At 44.0% G+C, this 19,361-nt stretch overlaps 1 protein-coding gene across 1 annotated transcript in view; it reads left to right on the top strand.

Moving 5' to 3' along the window:
• Nucleotides 1-19,036, top strand: part of LOC134586197 (T-kininogen 1-like) — a 63,911-nt gene extending 44,875 nt beyond the window's left edge. The window contains exons 10-12 of the mRNA XM_063441692.1: nt 18,428-18,557; nt 18,754-18,836; nt 18,974-19,036. Coding sequence (XP_063297762.1) covers nt 18,428-18,557; nt 18,754-18,836; nt 18,974-19,036 — 276 coding nt within the window. The remainder of the gene's footprint in view (nt 1-18,427; nt 18,558-18,753; nt 18,837-18,973) is intronic.
• Nucleotides 19,037-19,361: the final 325 nt, after the last annotated feature.

Raw genomic sequence — 19,361 nt, 5'->3', positions numbered from 1 at the left:
GTGACCACGGGATCGACGCACACGGAAGTGACTGGGAAACATCCACCGGCGAGAGGCACCTCTGAACAGGAGTAAAGACTTACGTTCTATCCTCTGTCCCTGTTACAGATCTATTTGGTGTGGTGAGCTTGCGGTTGGACTGACCCATTTTTATGATTTACTGCTTGGAATTCGTTTTATACCAATACATTTTTGCGTCTAATACAGTGGTTACTAAGAGCTGTTCTGTGGATCCCACGTACCCAAGGGGCTGATCCTCCCTGGGCAAGATAGCCTTGAGTGGGGCTTATACCACTCCACAATTGTGAGTTTTTTACCTATAGGGATTTTTATATATGTGTTTTATGTGTATATTTTTAACTTTACTGCACTAGGAGTACCTCCTATTGTCCCCCCACCCTGTTTTTTGTCTCCCTGATTACAGTACCCAGCTACCAACATTGACAGGCTATAAGTATATTTGTGTCAGTGTGTTGGGTGCACATACTTGTCTCTGGGTCTCTGTTATAACCACTATTTACATTTGGATAGCTTGTTCGCGTTCACCACGCAGGGCGAACATATGCGATGTTCGGTCCACCCCCTATTCGTCATCATTGAGTAAACTTTGACCCTGTACCTCACAGCCAGCAGACACATTCCAGCCAATCAGCAGCAGACCCTCCCACCTCCTGGACAGCATCCATTTTAGATTAATTCGGAAGCTGCATTCCTAGTGAGAGGAGGGACAGTGTAGCTGCTGCTGATTTAATAGGGAAATCGATAGCTAGGCTACTGTATTCAGTGTCCACTACAGTCCTGAAGGACTCATCTGATCTCTGCTGTAAGGACAGCACCCCAAAAAGCTCTTTTTAGGGCTAGAACATCAGTCTGCTTTTTTTTTCTGTGTAATCTAATTGCAGTTGCCTGCCTGCCAGCGTGTGTGTCAGGCTCACAGCGTAAACTGTGCCCACTTGCCCAGTGCCACCACTCATATCTGGTGTCACAATAGCTTGCATTTAAAAAAAAACAAAAAACTTTTTTGACTGTGAAATAATAGCAGTCAGTTTCCTTCACACGTGTGCGTTTCAGGGCCTGCCAGGGCACAGTGTCACACGAGTGCAACTCATATCTGGTGTAACAGTAGTGTACATTTAAAAAAAAAAACTAGAAATTTGACTGTGAAATAATAGCAGTCAGTTTCCTTCACACGTGTGCGCTTCAGGGCCTGCCAGGGCACAGTGTCACACCAGTGCAACTCATATCTGGTGTAACAGTAGTGTACATTTAAAAAAAACAACACTTTTTTTGACTGTGAAATAATAGCATTCAGTTTCCTTCACGCGTGTGTGTTTCAGGGCCTGCCAGGGCACAGTGTCACACCAGTGCAACTCATATCTGGTGTAACAGTAGTGTACATTTAAAAAAAAAAAACACTTTTTTGACTATGAAATAATAGCAGTCAGTTTCCTTCACATGTGTGCATTTCAGGGCCTGCCAGGGCACAGTGTCACACGAGTGCAACTCATATCTGGTGTAACAGTAGTGTACATAAAAAAAAAAAAAATAGAAATATAACTATGAAACAATAGCAGTCAGTTTCCTTCACACGTGTGCGTTTCAGGGCCTGCCAGGGCACAGTGTCACACCAGTGCAACTCATATCTGGTGTAACAGTAGTGTACATTAAAAAAACAACACTTTTTGGACTGTGAAATGATAGCAGTCAGTTTCCTTCACACGTGTGCGTTTCAGGGCCTGCCAGGGCACAGTGTCACAACAGTGCAACTCATATCTGGTGTAACAGTAGTGTACATTTAAAAAAAAAAAACACTTTTTTGACTATGAAATAATAGCAGTCAGTTTCCTTCACACGTGTGCGCTTCAGGGCCTGCCAGGGCACAGTGTCACACCAGTGCAACTCATATCTGGTGTAACAGTAGTGTACATTTAAAAAACAAAACACTTTTTTGACTATGAAATAATAGCAGTCAGTTTCCTTCACACGTGTGCGTTTCAGGGCCTGCCAGGGCACAGTGTCACACCAGTGCAACTCATATCTGGTGTAACAGTAGTGTATATTAAAAAAAAAAAACTAGAAATTTGACTGTGAAATAATAGCAGTCAGTTTCCTTCACACGTGTGCGTTTCAGGGCTTGCCAGTGCACAGTGTCACACCAGTGCAACTCATATCTGGTGTAACAGTAGTGTACATTAAAAAAAAAAACTAGAAATTTGACTGTGAAACAATAGCAGTCAGTTTCCTTCACACGTGTGCGCTTCAGGGCCTGCCAGGGCACAGTGTCACACCAGTGCAACTCATATCTGGTGTAACAGTAGTGTACATTTAAAAAAAACAACACTTTTTTGACTGTGAAATAATAGCAGTCAGTTTCCTTCATGCGTGTGCGTTTCAGGACCTGCCAGGGCACAGTGTCACACCAGTGCAACTCATATCTGGTGTAACAGTAGTGTACATTAAAAAAAAACTAGAAATTTGACTGTGAAATAATAGCAGTCAGTTTCCTTCACACGTGTGCGTTTCAGGGCCTGCCAGGGCACAGTGTCACACCAGTGCAACTCATATCTGGTGTAACAGTAGTGTACATTTAAAAAAAACAAACACTTTTTTGACTATGAAATAATAGCAGTCAGTTTCCTTCACACGTGTGCGTTTCAGGGCTTGCCAGGGCACAGTGTCACACCAGTGCAAATCATATCTGGTGTAACAGTAGTGTACATTAAAAAAAAAACTAGAAATTTGACTGTGAAACAATAGCAGTCAGTTTCCTTCACACGTGTGCGCTTCAGGGCCTGCCAGGGCACAGTGTCACACCAGTGCAACTCATATCTGGTGTAACAGTAGTGTACATTTAAAAAAAAAAAAAAACACTTTTTTGACTATGAAATAATAGCAGTCAGTTTCCTTCACACGTGTGCGTTTCAGGGCCTGCCAGGGCACAGTGTCACACCAGTGCAACTCATATCTGGTGTAACAGTAGTGTATATTAAAAAAAAAAAAAACTAGAAATTTGACTGTGAAATAATAGCAGTCAGTTTCCTTCACACGTGTGCGTTTCAGGACTTGCCAGGGCACAGTGTCACACCAGTGCAACTCATATCTGGTGTAACAGTAGTGTACATTAAAAAAAAAAACTAGAAATTTGACTGTGAAACAATAGCAGTCAGTTTCCTTCACACGTGTGCGCTTCAGGGCCTGCCAGGGCACAGTGTCACACCAGTGCAACTCATATCTGGTGTAACAGTAGTGTACATTTAAAAAAAACAACACTTTTTTGACTGTGAAATAATAGCAGTCAGTTTCCTTCATGCGTGTGCGTTTCAGGACCTGCCAGGGCACAGTGTCACACCAGTGCAACTCATATCTGGTGTAACAGTAGTGTACATTTAAAAAAAACAAACACTTTTTTGACTATGAAATAATAGCAGTCAGTTTCCTTCACACGTGTGCGTTTCAGGGCTTGCCAGGGCACAGTGTCACACCAGTGCAACTCATATCTGGTGTAACAGTAGTGTACATTAAAAAAAAAACTAGAAATTTGACTGTGAAACAATAGCAGTCAGTTTCCTTCACACGTGTGCGCTTCAGGGCCTGCCAGGGCACAGTGTCACACCAGTGCAACTCATATCTGGTGTAACAGTAGTGTACATTTAAAAAAAAAAAAAACTTTTTTGACTATGAAATAATAGCAGTCAGTTTCCTTCACACGTGTGCGTTTCAGGGCCTGCCAGGGCACAGTGTCACACCAGTGCAACTCATATCTGGTGTAACAGTAGTGTATATTAAAAAAAAAAAACTAGAAATTTGACTGTGAAATAATAGCAGTCAGTTTCCTTCACACGTGTGCGTTTCAGGGCTTGCCAGGGCACAGTGTCACACCAGTGCAACTCATATCTGGTGTAACAGTAGTGTACATTAAAAAAAAAAACTAGAAATTTGACTGTGAAATAATAGCAGTCAGTTTCCTTCACACGTGTGCGTTTCAGGGCTTGCCAGGGCACAGTGTCACACCAGTGCAACTCATATCTGGTGTAACAGTAGTGTACATTAAAAAAAAAAAACTAGAAATTTGACTGTGAAACAATAGCAGTCAGTTTCCTTCACACGTGTGCGCTTCAGGGCCTGCCAGGGCACAGTGTCACACCAGTGCAACTCATATCTGGTGTAACAGTAGTGTATATTAAAAAAAAAAAACTAGAAATTTGACTGTGAAATAATAGCAGTCAGTTTCCTTCACACGTGTGCGTTTCAGGGCTTGCCAGTGCACAGTGTCACACCAGTGCAACTCATATCTGGTGTAACAGTAGTGTACATTAAAAAAAAAACTAGAAATTTGACTGTGAAACAATAGCAGTCAGTTTCCTTCACACGTGTGCGCTTCAGGGCCTGCCAGGGCACAGTGTCACACCAGTGCAACTCATATCTGGTGTAACAGTAGTGTACATTTAAAAAAAACAACACTTTTTTGACTGTGAAATAATAGCAGTCAGTTTCCTTCATGCGTGTGCGTTTCAGGACCTGCCAGGGCACAGTGTCACACCAGTGCAACTCATATCTGGTGTAACAGTAGTGTACATTAAAAAAAAACTAGAAATTTGACTGTGAAATAATAGCAGTCAGTTTCCTTCACACGTGTGCGTTTCAGGGCCTGCCAGGGCACAGTGTCACACCAGTGCAACTCATATCTGGTGTAACAGTAGTGTATATTAAAAAAAAAAAACTAGAAATTTGACTGTGAAATAATAGCAGTCAGTTTCCTTCACACGTGTGCGTTTCAGGACTTGCCAGGGCACAGTGTCACACCAGTGCAACTCATATCTGGTGTAACAGTAGTGTACATTAAAAAAAAAAACTAGAAATTTGACTGTGAAACAATAGCAGTCAGTTTCCTTCACACGTGTGCGCTTCAGGGCCTGCCAGGGCACAGTGTCACACCAGTGCAACTCATATCTGGTGTAACAGTAGTGTACATTTAAAAAAAACAAAAAACACTTTTTTGACTATGAAATAATAGCAGTCAGTTTCCTTCACACGTGTGCGTTTCAGGGCCTGCCAGGGCACAGTGTCACAACAGTGCAACTCATATCTGGTGTAACAGTAGTGTATATTAAAAAAAAAAAACTAGAAATTTGACTGTGAAATAATAGCAGTCAGTTTCCTTCACACGTGTGCGTTTCAGGACTTGCCAGGGCACAGTGTCACACCAGTGCAACTCATATCTGGTGTAACAGTAGTGTACATAAAAAAAAAAACTAGAAATTTGACTGTGAAACAATAGCAGTCAGTTTCCTTCACACGTGTGCGCTTCAGGGCCTGCCAGGGCACAGTGTCACACCAGTGCAACTCATATCTGGTGTAACAGTAGTGTACATTTAAAAAAAACAAAAAACACGTTTTTGACTATGAAATAATAGCAGTCAGTTTCCTTCACACGTGTGCGTTTCAGGGCCTGCCAGGGCACAGTGTCACACCAGTGCAACTCATATCTGGTGTAACAGTAGTGTATATTTAAAAAAAAAAACTAGAAATTTGACTGTGAAATAATAGCAGTCAGTTTCCTTCACACGTGTGCGTTTCAGGACTTGCCAGGGCACAGTGTCACACCAGTGCAACTCATATCTGGTGTAACAGTAGTGTACATTAAAAAAAAAACTAGAAATTTGACTGTGAAACAATAGCAGTCAGTTTCCTTCACACGTGTGCGCTTCAGGGCCTGCCAGGGCACAGTGTCACACCAGTGCAACTCATATCTGGTGTAACAGTAGTGTACATTTAAAAAAACAACACTTTTTTGACTGTGAAATAATAGCAGTCAGTTTCCTTCATGCGTGTGCATTTCAGGACCTGCCAGGGCACAGTGTCACACCAGTGCAACTCATATCTGGTGTAACAGTAGTGTACATTTAAAAAAAACAAACACTTTTTTGACTATGAAATAATAGCAGTCAGTTTCCTTCACACGTGTGCGTTTCAGGGCTTGCCAGGGCACAGTGTCACACCAGTGCAACTCATATCTGATGTAACAGTAGTGTACATTAAAAAAAAAACTAGAAATTTGACTGTGAAACAATAGCAGTCAGTTTCCTTCACACGTGTGCGCTTCAGGGCCTGCCAGGGCACAGTGTCACACCAGTGCAACTCATATCTGGTGTAACAGTAGTGTACATTTAAAAAAAAAAATAGAAATATAACTATGAAACAATAGCAGTCAGTTTCCTTCACACGTGTGCGTTTCAGGGCCTGCCAGGGCACAGTGTCACACCAGTGCAACTCATATCTGGTGTAACAGTAGTGTACATTAAAAAAACAACACTTTTTTGACTGTGAAATGATAGCAGTCAGTTTCCTTCACACGTGTGCGTTTCAGGGCCTGCCAGGGCACAGTGTCACAACAGTGCAACTCATATCTGGTGTAACAGTAGTGTACATTTAAAAAAAACAACACTTTTTTGACTATGAAATAATAGCAGTCAGTTTCCTTCACACGTGTGCGCTTCAGGGCCTGCCAGGGCACAGTGTCACACCAGTGCAACTCATATCTGGTGTAACAGTAGTGTACATTTAAAAAACAAAACTAGAAATTTGACTGTGAAATAATAGCAGTCAGTTTCCTTCACACGTGTGCGTTTCAGGGCTTGCCAGTGCACAGTGTCACACCAGTGCAACTCATATCTGGTGTAACAGTAGTGTACATTAAAAAAAAAAACTAGAAATTTGACTGTGAAACAATAGCAGTCAGTTTCCTTCACACGTGTGCGTTTCAGGGCTTGCCAGTGCACAGTGTCACACCAGTGCAACTCATATCTGGTGTAACAGTAGTGTACATTAAAAAAAAAAACTAGAAATTTGACTGTGAAACAATAGCAGTCAGTTTCCTTCACACGTGTGCGCTTCAGGGCCTGCCAGGGCACAGTGTCACACCAGTGCAACTCATATCTGGTGTAACAGTAGTGTACATTTAAAAAAAACAACACTTTTTTGACTGTGAAATAATAGCAGTCAGTTTCCTTCATGCGTGTGCGTTTCAGGACCTGCCAGGGCACAGTGTCACACCAGTGCAACTCATATCTGGTGTAACAGTAGTGTACATTAAAAAAAAACTAGAAATTTGACTGTGAAATAATAGCAGTCAGTTTCCTTCACACGTGTGCGTTTCAGGGCCTGCCAGGGCACAGTGTCACACCAGTGCAACTCATATCTGGTGTAACAGTAGTGTATATTAAAAAAAAAAAACTAGAAATTTGACTGTGAAATAATAGCAGTCAGTTTCCTTCACACGTGTGCGTTTCAGGACTTGCCAGGGCACAGTGTCACACCAGTGCAACTCATATCTGGTGTAACAGTAGTGTACATTAAAAAAAAAAAACTAGAAATTTGACTGTGAAACAATAGCAGTCAGTTTCCTTCACACGTGTGCGCTTCAGGGCCTGCCAGGGCACAGTGTCACACCAGTGCAACTCATATCTGGTGTAACAGTAGTGTACATTTAAAAAAAACAAAAAACACTTTTTTGACTATGAAATAATAGCAGTCAGTTTCCTTCACACGTCTGCGTTTCAGGGCCTGCCAGGGCACAGTGTCACACCAGTGCAACTCATATCTGGTGTAACAGTAGTGTATATTAAAAAAAAAAAACTAGAAATTTGACTGTGAAATAATAGCAGTCAGTTTCCTTCACACGTGTGCGTTTCAGGACTTGCCAGGGCACAGTGTCACACCAGTGCAACTCATATCTGGTGTAACAGTAGTGTACATTTAAAAAAAACAACACTTTTTTGACTGTGAAATAATAGCAGTCAGTTTCCTTCATGCGTGTGCGTTTCAGGACCTGCCAGGGCACAGTGTCACACCAGTGCAACTCATATCTGGTGTAACAGTAGTGTACATTTAAAAAAAACAAACACTTTTTTGACTATGAAATAATAGCAGTCAGTTTCCTTCACACGTGTGCGTTTCAGGGCTTGCCAGGGCACAGTGTCACACCAGTGCAACTCATATCTGGTGTAACAGTAGTGTACATTTAAAAAAAAACTAGAAATTTGACTGTGAAACAATAGCAGTCAGTTTCCTTCACACGTGTGCGCTTCAGGGCCTGCCAGGGCACAGTGTCACACCAGTGCAACTCATATCTGGTGTAACAGTAGTGTACATTTAAAAAAAAAAAAAAACTTTTTTGACTATGAAATAATAGCAGTCAGTTTCCTTCACACGTGTGCGTTTCAGGGCCTGCCAGGGCACAGTGTCACACCAGTGCAACTCATATCTGGTGTAACAGTAGTGTATATTAAAAAAAAAAAACTAGAAATTTGACTGTGAAATAATAGCAGTCAGTTTCCTTCACACGTGTGCGTTTCAGGGCTTGCCAGGGCACAGTGTCACACCAGTGCAACTCATATCTGGTGTAACAGTAGTGTACATTAAAAAAAAAAACTAGAAATTTGACTGTGAAACAATAGCAGTCAGTTTCCTTCACACGTGTGCGCTTCAGGGCCTGCCAGGGCACAGTTCACACCAGTGCAACTCATATCTGGTGTAACAGTAGTGTACATTTAAAAAAAACAACACTTTTTTGACTGTGAAATAATAGCAGTCAGTTTCCTTCATGCGTGTGCGTTTCAGGACCTGCCAGGGCACAGTGTCACAACAGTGCAACTCATATCTGGTGTAACAGTAGTGTACATTAAAAAAAAACTAGAAATTTGACTGTGAAATAATAGCAGTCAGTTTCCTTCACACGTGTGCGTTTCAGGGCCTGCCAGGGCACAGTGTCACACCAGTGCAACTCATATCTGGTGTAACAGTAGTGTACATTAAAAAAACAACACTTTTTTGACTGTGAAATGATAGCAGTCAGTTTCCTTCACACGTGTGCGTTTCAGGGCCTGCCAGGGCACAGTGTCACAACAGTGCAACTCATATCTGGTGTAACAGTAGTGTACATTTAAAAAAAACAACACTTTTTTGACTATGAAATAATAGCAGTCAGTTTCCTTCACACGTGTGCGCTTCAGGGCCTGCCAGGGCACAGTGTCACACCAGTGCAACTCATATCTGGTGTAACAGTAGTGTACATTTAAAAAACAAAACACTTTTTATGACTATGAAATAATAGCAGTCAGTTTCCTTCACACGTGTGCGTTTCAGGGCCTGCCAGGGCACAGTGTCACACCAGTGCAACTCATATCTGGTGTAACAGTAGTGTATATTAAAAAAAAAAAACTAGAAATTTGACTGTGAAATAATAGCAGTCAGTTTCCTTCACACGTGTGCGTTTCAGGGCTTGCCAGTGCACAGTGTCACACCAGTGCAACTCATATCTGGTGTAACAGTAGTGTACATTTAAAAAAAAACTAGAAATTTGACTGTGAAACAATAGCAGTCAGTTTCCTTCACACGTGTGCGCTTCAGGGCCTGCCAGGGCACAGTGTCACACCAGTGCAACTCATATCTGGTGTAACAGTAGTGTACATTTAAAAAAAACAACACTTTTTTGACTGTGAAATAATAGCAGTCAGTTTCCTTCATGCGTGTGCGTTTCAGGACCTGCCAGGGCACAGTGTCACACCAGTGCAACTCATATCTGGTGTAACAGTAGTGTACATTAAAAAAAAACTAGAAATTTGACTGTGAAATAATAGCAGTCAGTTTCCTTCACACGTGTGCGTTTCAGGGCCTGCCAGGGCACAGTGTCACACCAGTGCAACTCATATCTGGTGTAACAGTAGTGTATATTAAAAAAAAAAAACTAGAAATTTGACTGTGAAATAATAGCAGTCAGTTTCCTTCACACGTGTGCGTTTCAGGACTTGCCAGGGCACAGTGTCACACCAGTGCAACTCATATCTGGTGTAACAGTAGTGTACATTAAAAAAAAAAAACTAGAAATTTGACTGTGAAACAATAGCAGTCAGTTTCCTTCACACGTGTGCGCTTCAGGGCCTGCCAGGGCACAGTGTCACACCAGTGCAACTCATATCTGGTGTAACAGTAGTGTACATTTAAAAAAAACAAAAAACACTTTTTTGACTATGAAATAATAGCAGTCAGTTTCCTTCACACGTGTGCGTTTCAGGGCCTGCCAGGGCACAGTGTCACACCAGTGCAACTCATATCTGGTGTAACAGTAGTGTATATTAAAAAAAAAAAACTAGAAATTTGACTGTGAAATAATAGCAGTCAGTTTCCTTCACACGTGTGCGTTTCAGGACTTGCCAGGGCACAGTGTCACACCAGTGCAACTCATATCTGGTGTAACAGTAGTGTACATTTAAAAAAAACAACACTTTTTTGACTGTGAAATAATAGCAGTCAGTTTCCTTCATGCGTGTGCGTTTCAGGACCTGCCAGGGCACAGTGTCACACCAGTGCAACTCATATCTGGTGTAACAGTAGTGTACATTTAAAAAAAACAAACACTTTTTTGACTATGAAATAATAGCAGTCAGTTTCCTTCACACGTGTGCGTTTCAGGGCTTGCCAGGGCACAGTGTCACACCAGTGCAACTCATATCTGGTGTAACAGTAGTGTACATTTAAAAAAAAACTAGAAATTTGACTGTGAAACAATAGCAGTCAGTTTCCTTCACACGTGTGCGCTTCAGGGCCTGCCAGGGCACAGTGTCACACCAGTGCAACTCATATCTGGTGTAACAGTAGTGTACATTTAAAAAAAAAAAAACACTTTTTTGACTATGAAATAATAGCAGTCAGTTTCCTTCACACGTGTGCGTTTCAGGGCCTGCCAGGGCACAGTGTCACACCAGTGCAACTCATATCTGGTGTAACAGTAGTGTATATTAAAAAAAAAAAACTAGAAATTTGACTGTGAAATAATAGCAGTCAGTTTCCTTCACACGTGTGCGTTTCAGGGCTTGCCAGGGCACAGTGTCACACCAGTGCAACTCATATCTGGTGTAACAGTAGTGTACATTAAAAAAAAAAACTAGAAATTTGACTGTGAAACAATAGCAGTCAGTTTCCTTCACACGTGTGCGCTTCAGGGCCTGCCAGGGCACAGTTCACACCAGTGCAACTCATATCTGGTGTAACAGTAGTGTACATTTAAAAAAAACAACACTTTTTTGACTGTGAAATAATAGCAGTCAGTTTCCTTCATGCGTGTGCGTTTCAGGACCTGCCAGGGCACAGTGTCACACCAGTGCAACTCATATCTGGTGTAACAGTAGTGTACATTAAAAAAAAACTAGAAATTTGACTGTGAAATAATAGCAGTCAGTTTCCTTCACACGTGTGCGTTTCAGGGCCTGCCAGGGCACAGTGTCACACCAGTGCAACTCATATCTGGTGTAACAGTAGTGTACATTAAAAAAAAAAACTAGAAATTTGACTGTGAAACAATAGCAGTCAGTTTCCTTCACACGTGTGCGCTTCAGGGCCTGCCAGGGCACAGTGTCACACCAGTGCAACTCATATCTGGTGTAACAGTAGTGTACATTTAAAAAAAAAAAAATTGGACTGTAGTAGATTGAATAGCAGTTAGTTGTCTGCAAGCGTGTGTGTCAGGCCTACAGCGTCTACTCTGCCAACTTCTGCCAGTGCACAGTGCCACTCATATCTGTTGTCACAGTAGCTTGCACGCATAGTACCACTAATCGAAAAAAAAATGACAGGCAGAGGCAGGCCACCCCGCATGGGCCGTCGTGGTCGTGGTGCTGTGATTCCCTTTGGCCCTAGAATAATGCCCAGTCTTCAGAGGCCACGTACCCTGAACTCGAAAAGTTCTGAGGACATAGTTGACTGGCTAACACAGGACACTCAATCTTCTACAGCTTCCGCTCAGAACCTTGACGCACCATCCTCCTCCAGCTTAGCTTCGGGCACATCTCAAGTTACCACTCGCCCGCCTGCCGCCACCACCAACACTAGCACCACAGCAGCTTCACTTGATCTGTCAGAGGAGTTATTTACACATCGGTTGGAAGAAATGAGTGATGCGCAACCATTATTGCCAGAGGATGTAGATAACAGAGATATGTCTCAGTCAGGCAGCATTACACACATGGAGGTACGGTGTGATGATGATGATGTTGTACCCGCTGCTGCTTCCATTGCTGAGTTGTCAGATACAAGTGAAGCGGTTGATGATGACGATGCCTCCGTGGATGTCACATGGGTGACCGCTAGAAGAGAAGAAGAACAGGGGGAAAGTTCAGATGGGGAGACAGAGAGGAGGAGGAGACGAGTTGGAAGCAGGGGGAGGTCGTCGCAAGGAGCTAGTTGCACAGTCAGACAGCATGCATCGGCACCCGGGGTAAGCCTGACAGCACGCCAATCAACGCATGCTGTTGCCACCACCAGAATGCCGTAATTGCAGAGCTCAGCAGTGTGGCATTTTTTTGTGTGTCTGCCTCTGACAACAGCGATGCCATTTGCAACCTGTGCCAAAAGAAACTGAGTCGTGGGAAGTCCAAAACCCACCTAGGTACAACGGCTTTGCGAAGGCACATGATCGCACATCACAAACGCCTATGGGATCAACACATGAGTACAAGCAGCACACAAACTCAAAGCCGCCATCCTCCTCCTGGTCCAGCACCTTAGCCACGTCAGCCACTGCTGTCCTCCTTGCCCCCTCTCAACCATCCGCCACTCCGCCTCTCGCCTTGAGCAGTTCCTGCTCATCTGCCCACAGTCAGGTGTCTGTCAAGGACATGTTGAGCGTAAGAAGCCAATGTCACAAAGTCACCCCCTTGCCCGGCATCTGACAGCTGGCTTGTCTGAACTCTTAGCCCGCCAGCTTTTACCATACAAGCTGGTGGAGTCTGAGGCGTTCCAAAACTTTGTAGCTATTGGGACACTGCAGTGGAAGGTACCCGGCCGAAATTTCTTTGCACAAAAGGCAATACCCAACCTGTACTCGATTGTGCAAAAGGAAGTAATGGCATGTCTGGCACACAGTGTTGGGGCAAGGGTCCATCTGACCACTGATACCTGGTCTGCAAAGCATGGTCAGGGCAGGTATATTACCTACACTGCGCATTGGGTAAACCTGCTGACGGCTGCCAAGCATGGAATGCGTGGCTCTGCAGAGGAGTTGGTGACACCGCCACGACTTGCAGGCAGGCCTGCTGCCACCTCCTCTACTCCTCCTACTCCATCCTCTTCCATAACCTCCTCGGCTGAGTCCTCTTCTGCTGCTGCGTCTTGCTCCACATCAACGGCACCCCAGGTACTATTCCACATCCCGGATACAGCAGTGTCACGCCGTCTTGGGGTTGACTTGCCTGAAACTAGAGAGTCACACTGGACCAGCATTCCTGTCCGCCCTGAACGCACAGGTGGATCAATGGCTGACTCCGCACCAACTGGATATCAGCAAAGTGGTTTGTGACAACGGAAGAAATTTGTTGGCGGCATTGAATTTGGGCAAGTTGACACATGTGCCGTGCATGGCACATGTGTGTAATCTGATCGTACAACGCTTTGTGCATAAGTACACAGGCTTACAGGACGTCCTGAAGCAGGCCAGAAAGGTGTGTGGCCATTTCAGGCGTTCCTACACGGCCATGGCGCACTTTTCAGATATCCAGCATCGAAACAACATGCCAGTGAGGCGCTTGATTTGCGACAGCCCGACACGTTGGAATTCAACACTCCTAATGTTCGACCACCTGCTCCAACAAGAAAAAGCTGTTAATGAATATTTGTATGACCGGGGTGCTAGGACAGCCTCTGCGGAGCTGGGAATTTTTTTGCCACGTTACTGGATGCTCATGCACAATGCCTGTAGGCTCATGCCTTTTGAGGAGGTGACAAACCTAGTCAGTCGCACCGAAGGCACCATCAGCGACATCATACCATTTGTTTTTTTCCTGGAGCGTGCCTTGCGAAGAGTGCTGGATCAGGCCGTAGATGAGCATGAAGAGGAAGAGGAAGAGTTGTGGTCACCATCACTACCAGAAGCAGCCTCATCAGCATCGCTTGCTGGACCTGCGGCAACGCTGGAAGAGGATTGTGAGGAAGAGGAGTCAGAGGAGGAATGTGGCTTTGAGGAGGAGGAGGAAGACCAACCACAACAGGCATCCCAGGGTGCTCGTTGTCACCTATCTGGTACCCGTGGTGTTGACTGGGGGGAAGAACATACCTTCAGTGAGATCACTGAGGACGAGGAATGGGACATGAGTAGCTCGGCATCCAACCTTGTGCAAATGGGGTCTTTCATGCCGTTGTGCCTGTTGAGGGACCCTTATATAAAAAGGCTGAAGGAGAACGACCTGTAATGTGTGTCCACGCTACTAGACCCCCGGTATAAGCAGAAAGTGCCTGAAATGTTACCGAATTACCGCAAGTCGGAAAGGATGCAGCAGTTCCAAAATAAATTAAAAAGTATGCTTTACACAGCGTATAAGGGTGATGTCACAGCACAACGGGAATCTAACAGGGGAAGAGGTGAAAGTAATCCTCCTCCTCCCACGACCACGCCGGCAAGGACAGGACACTTTACAGACGTGTTGTTGATGGAGGACATGCAGAGCTTTTTAAGTCCTACGCATCGCCACAGCCCTTCGGGGTCCACCCTCAGAGAATGACTCGACCGACAGGTAGCAGACTACCTCGCCTTAACTGCAGATATCGACACTCTGAGGAGCGATGAACCCCTTGACTACTGGGTGTGCAGGCTTGACCTGTGGCCTGAGCTATCCCAATTTGCGATAGAACTTCTGGCCTGCCCCGCTTCAAGTGTCCTGTCAGAAAGGACCTTCAGTGCAGCAGGAGGTATTGTCACTGAGAAGAGAAGTCGCCTAGGTCAAAAAAGTCTAGATTACCTCACCTTTATTAAGATGAATGAGGGATGGATCCCGAAGGGACTGACAGTGAGCGATACATTCTACTAAAAAAGGCCTGATGAGGGGGACTCAACAGGGATTAAACTGATAAGAATAGTACTACTTTTTTTTTGTTTTTATAATTTTTTATAATTCTTTATTTTTGAGTGCATGAGTGAACAAAGCGGCTTACTCTGCCACAATAGCATTCGTAAGCATGGTCATAACACAGCACTTTTCAAATATGGCATTTACGTAGTGCCCATTTTTTGGTATATAGACGTACAATCCCAGCATGGACGTCTAAAGGTTACACATTAGAGTTGAACTTAAAGCATAATACCATAGACTGGAGTAACAAACAGGCGAATGTCGCTATAGTATTATAGCGCCAACGTTAATATTAAGCAAGATGTAAACAAGCTAGACAATTGATTTCAGGCAGAGATTCAATATCATGTTTGAGCTTGTGCTAAGCAATTTAATCCTGGCTAGACAGTTGAGGGAGTTAAGTGTCTGGTGCATCTAGTGGCCTGTGAGGAGCCGTGCAGTGCAGCGTAGGGGAGTGCAGGAGAACTGGCCTAGTGGACTGGTAATAGAAAGGGGATTTACATGTGTGGTTGGTAAGGCTTGCTAGCTGGACATGAGATGGCAATATCCTGTATGTAACGGTACTGCGATTGGGAGACAAGTATACATTCAGTATGACTAAGCACCGGCTAAGCAGGTATTCCTAGTGCTGTTAAATAGCAAACATATCATGAGAGCGTAAAAGTAGTTATAGGTAATCATACATTGCTTAGTTAGCTATTCCTCGCTGTCTAGATTACTGAAGCTGTTTTGTCCTGAATAGGAGATCTTTGCTGGTAAGATGAGTGTGAAAACATAATAACAAAAGGAAGGAACAAGCCAGTACGTGCTTAGAATAGTTGCTTGGCTGCCTGTAACACATGCATATGCAGACAAGCAGGGATGCAGGAGCCGTCCCCAATACTTAGGTATTATAGTGTGGGGAAGTCCACTTTGCCACCCGGGGTCAGCCAATGCCCACAATGGCGATCTGCTGGTGTGGTGTGCTGTAACCCGTCAAGGCCGGAGCCGGAGCAGTGTCCTGAGAGTTATGGGTCAGCACCTCGCCGAAAGATCCTCTGGGCTGCTGCGGTAGATTTGCACATGGGGTGGAGAGGTGGAGGGCTATGGCTGCTCCGTCGCGTCTTGGGTACCTTGTTGTAGCGGATCTGTGAGGTGTTCTCCGGAGTGTCTAGTAAGCCTTTTCTTGGGCTCTGCTGGGTGGCCTCTGCATTGCCGGCTGGCAGAGCCCTCTGTGCTGCTTGCCTGTTGTAGCTGGTTGGGGCTGCACGTGCGGGCGACCTTGTGGTCGGTGAGGTCTCCGCTGAGCCGCGGTCCCAGTGTTTGCCTGCTTCCGAAGGTGTTGTGGGTGCATCTGGGTGACACAGCTGGCTGTGAGGGGGCACAGGTTGTGGAGCCGCCGGTTTGGCAGGTGCCGGAGCAGGAAGTCAACTCTTCTCTTCCAGTCGCTCCCAGAATCGCCGGCATACGGCGTCAAATTTGGTCCGAAAGGTTGCTGCCCAGTCACTTGTGTTGTGTTGCTCTGGGTGAGCTGCACCGCTGTTGGTCATCTTTGCTAGGCCACATGCGTCCCGTTGGTCGGAGCCGCGCTCTTGAGCGACCCATAGGTGAGTGCTCCCAGTAGGCAGGCGGACCGGGATGACCCCCGCCGGTCCATAGGGAGGGAAACAAGGGCCTGTATACTCAGAGGCAGTTGGTTTTGGCGGTGGGAGAGCGGCCGCCCCTCCCGCGCACGCCACGTGGGTAGGCCTCAAGTGCTTGTCGGGTAAGTAGGTCTCGTATTGTCGCTTAAGGGGTGTCATTTCGCTCCGTTCGATGTCCCCTCACGTTTGCTGGCCTTTATGGCACGATTAGTTGCCGTTTGGGTTGTGTGAGACTGTTGGCTTCAAAGCTTTGTGCAGGAGCTCAGGAGGCTAACGTCCTCTCAGCTCCGTGGTCAGGCCCCGCCCACAAGAATAGTACTACTTAACACACCACTCCTATCTGGTGGCACATTAGACTGCACGCGCAGTGCCCCAAATTTGAAGTAGGAGGACCGACCAAGCATCTTTTTCCATCTCCCGGTTCCTAAAATCGATGCCATATACACGTCCCCTGATAACGGACGTAACAGGGATTAAACTGATAGGAATAGTACTACTTAACACACCTTATAATAACGCAGAGAGAGGCAATGCAGAGAGAGGAGTCTGAAGAAGAGGAGTCAGAGGAGGAAGGTGGCTTTGAGGAGGTGGAAGACCAAACACAGCAGGCATCCCAAGGGGCTTGTTTTTACCTTTCGGGGACCCTTGGTGTTGTACGTGGCTGGGTGGAGGAAGAGACCTTCAATGACCAGTGAGGACAAGGAACAGGACATGGCTAGCTTGGTATCCAACCTTGTGCAAATGGGGAGTTTGCGGTTGTGCAAATGGACTGTTTGCGGTTGTTTGCGGTGCGTTAAACGGGGAGTTTGGTCTGTCACTGTGAAGCGGGCATAACCCTTACACTACCTGATCGATACAACATCATACCTGATGTTTTAAAGCACGTTATTCCAAACAATTTAGGCATGTTAGGTGATTTATGCCCTGTATGGATTAAAACCAGACTCTGCATCAACTATGTAATTTTCCATGGGAGTTTTGCCATGGATCCCCCTCCGGCATGTCACAGTCCAGGTGTTAGTCCCCTTGAAACAACTTTTCCATGACTATTGTGGCCACAAAGAGTCCCTGTGGGTTTTAAAATTCGCCCATTCGCGAACATTTGCGGAAATTCGCGTTCGCCATTCGCGAACTGAAAATTTTATGTTCGCGACATCTCTACCTGTCAAAACTAACAAATGTTGGATGTGTAAAACCAACATTTTTACTATGACCCTTATCTGGTGGGTTTTCCCCGGGCTGGCAAAGTACTGAAGGGACGTTATTTCTTTGATTTATCGGAGTACATAGTTTCAAATCACTGACGCCAGACAGCCTCATTTCCCTGATAGTTTCTGGTATACTGACTAATCAGTTTCTACTGTTTACAATTTGATTTAATTGAACTGTATTGTCTGCTAGATACCATTTTTTGACGATGGTTTCTCCGTTCAAGATACTTGAAAAAAAAAAACGTATATAGGTCTTCTATTTGTTCTATTTAAATTTTTTTATATTTTATTAACCAGTTTTTATCACTGAACATACATCAAAATATCATAAAATATGTTAGGGATTTTGCTACAATCCCTCAAAATTTCTGATTGCCCCTATCTTGCCCCTATCTTTTGTTATTTAACACACATTTTGTGTAAAAACAAAAACCATTGTTTTAAGGGCTGAGTCACTGAAAATATGTACAGAATGATTATAATAGGTATAAAATAATGCTAAACACAGCATAGATATTTAAGTGTTATATTAAATTTATTTATATATATATACATATTTTAGCCTTTCAAGGATTAGGAAGTGCCCTCTGTAAATAACAGCAGGCTGACATATTACATATTTTGTGCTGTGCATTATGAGCTCTAAATTTCAAACTGTATTGCATTTGTGTATTTTTAAAATGTTTCTATTTAACAGGTATGTCGTTTCCAGGGATTTTCTCCTCTTCGTAGTGCTAGACACAGGCGAGAATTTGACCATAACAGTAAAGAACATAGAAAAGAAAAACATGAGTCTTCTGAAGAGTCCAACGAAGTCTCAACACCAGGTACACCTAAACATTTGGAAAACCTTGGTCATAATTTCCCAACCTTGACCTTGACACTTGCTGAACAACACTTTCGTAAATATAGTTGTAAATATAGTCCGGGAATGTGGGGGTTAGTACGTGATGCACCTAATCTAAATTATGGACAAAAATCAAGCAATTAGCACAAAATCTATTATGTTTCTTTTTATCTGAGGAGTGACAGCAACAACAATGCCTCTGGGATGTCCTGGAAAAGAGTGGCAGCCATACAATCTACCAGAAGATCCTGGTGTACAGGTAAGCTGAACGCACTCTCATTTGAATTAATTTCTGGATCTCAGTTTATTTGTGTCAAGTTAGGAATTTGTAAAGCAGATTGTCATTCTAATGGTAAAATGATAGAATAATTGTACCATTTATGTTTCTGATTATAGACACTGGCCCATTTATCTGGATTTACTCCTCTTCGATCGGTTCCGAAGCAAGACGGAGTGTAAAAAAATGTTCAGAATGAAAAAAATTACAAAATGCACAGGAACAAGACACTTATCACATAACTCAACACTAGTTGTGATCATAGGATAAAACAGATTAATTATACATGAGTTAATTAAACAATGAATCACTGTTTTCATATATTGCCAGACAATCAAGGTGGCTTTAAGTTTTTGTTTCTATATCTGCTATTGCAAGTAGATCTTAGTTTGTGACTTGGTGCATTCTAGGAATAATAAGATATACATGGCAGTTTAGTAAATTGAGAATTGTTCGGAATTCATAGTGAATTTCCCATATAAGCTCAAAATAGCTGAAAAGGCCTCT

Source organism: Pelobates fuscus, chromosome 2, assembly GCF_036172605.1.
Source record: "Pelobates fuscus isolate aPelFus1 chromosome 2, aPelFus1.pri, whole genome shotgun sequence".
NCBI lineage: Eukaryota > Metazoa > Chordata > Amphibia > Anura > Pelobatidae > Pelobates > Pelobates fuscus.
Note: the sequence above shows the minus strand (reverse complement) of the source record. Positions and strands in the feature narration are given on the sequence as shown.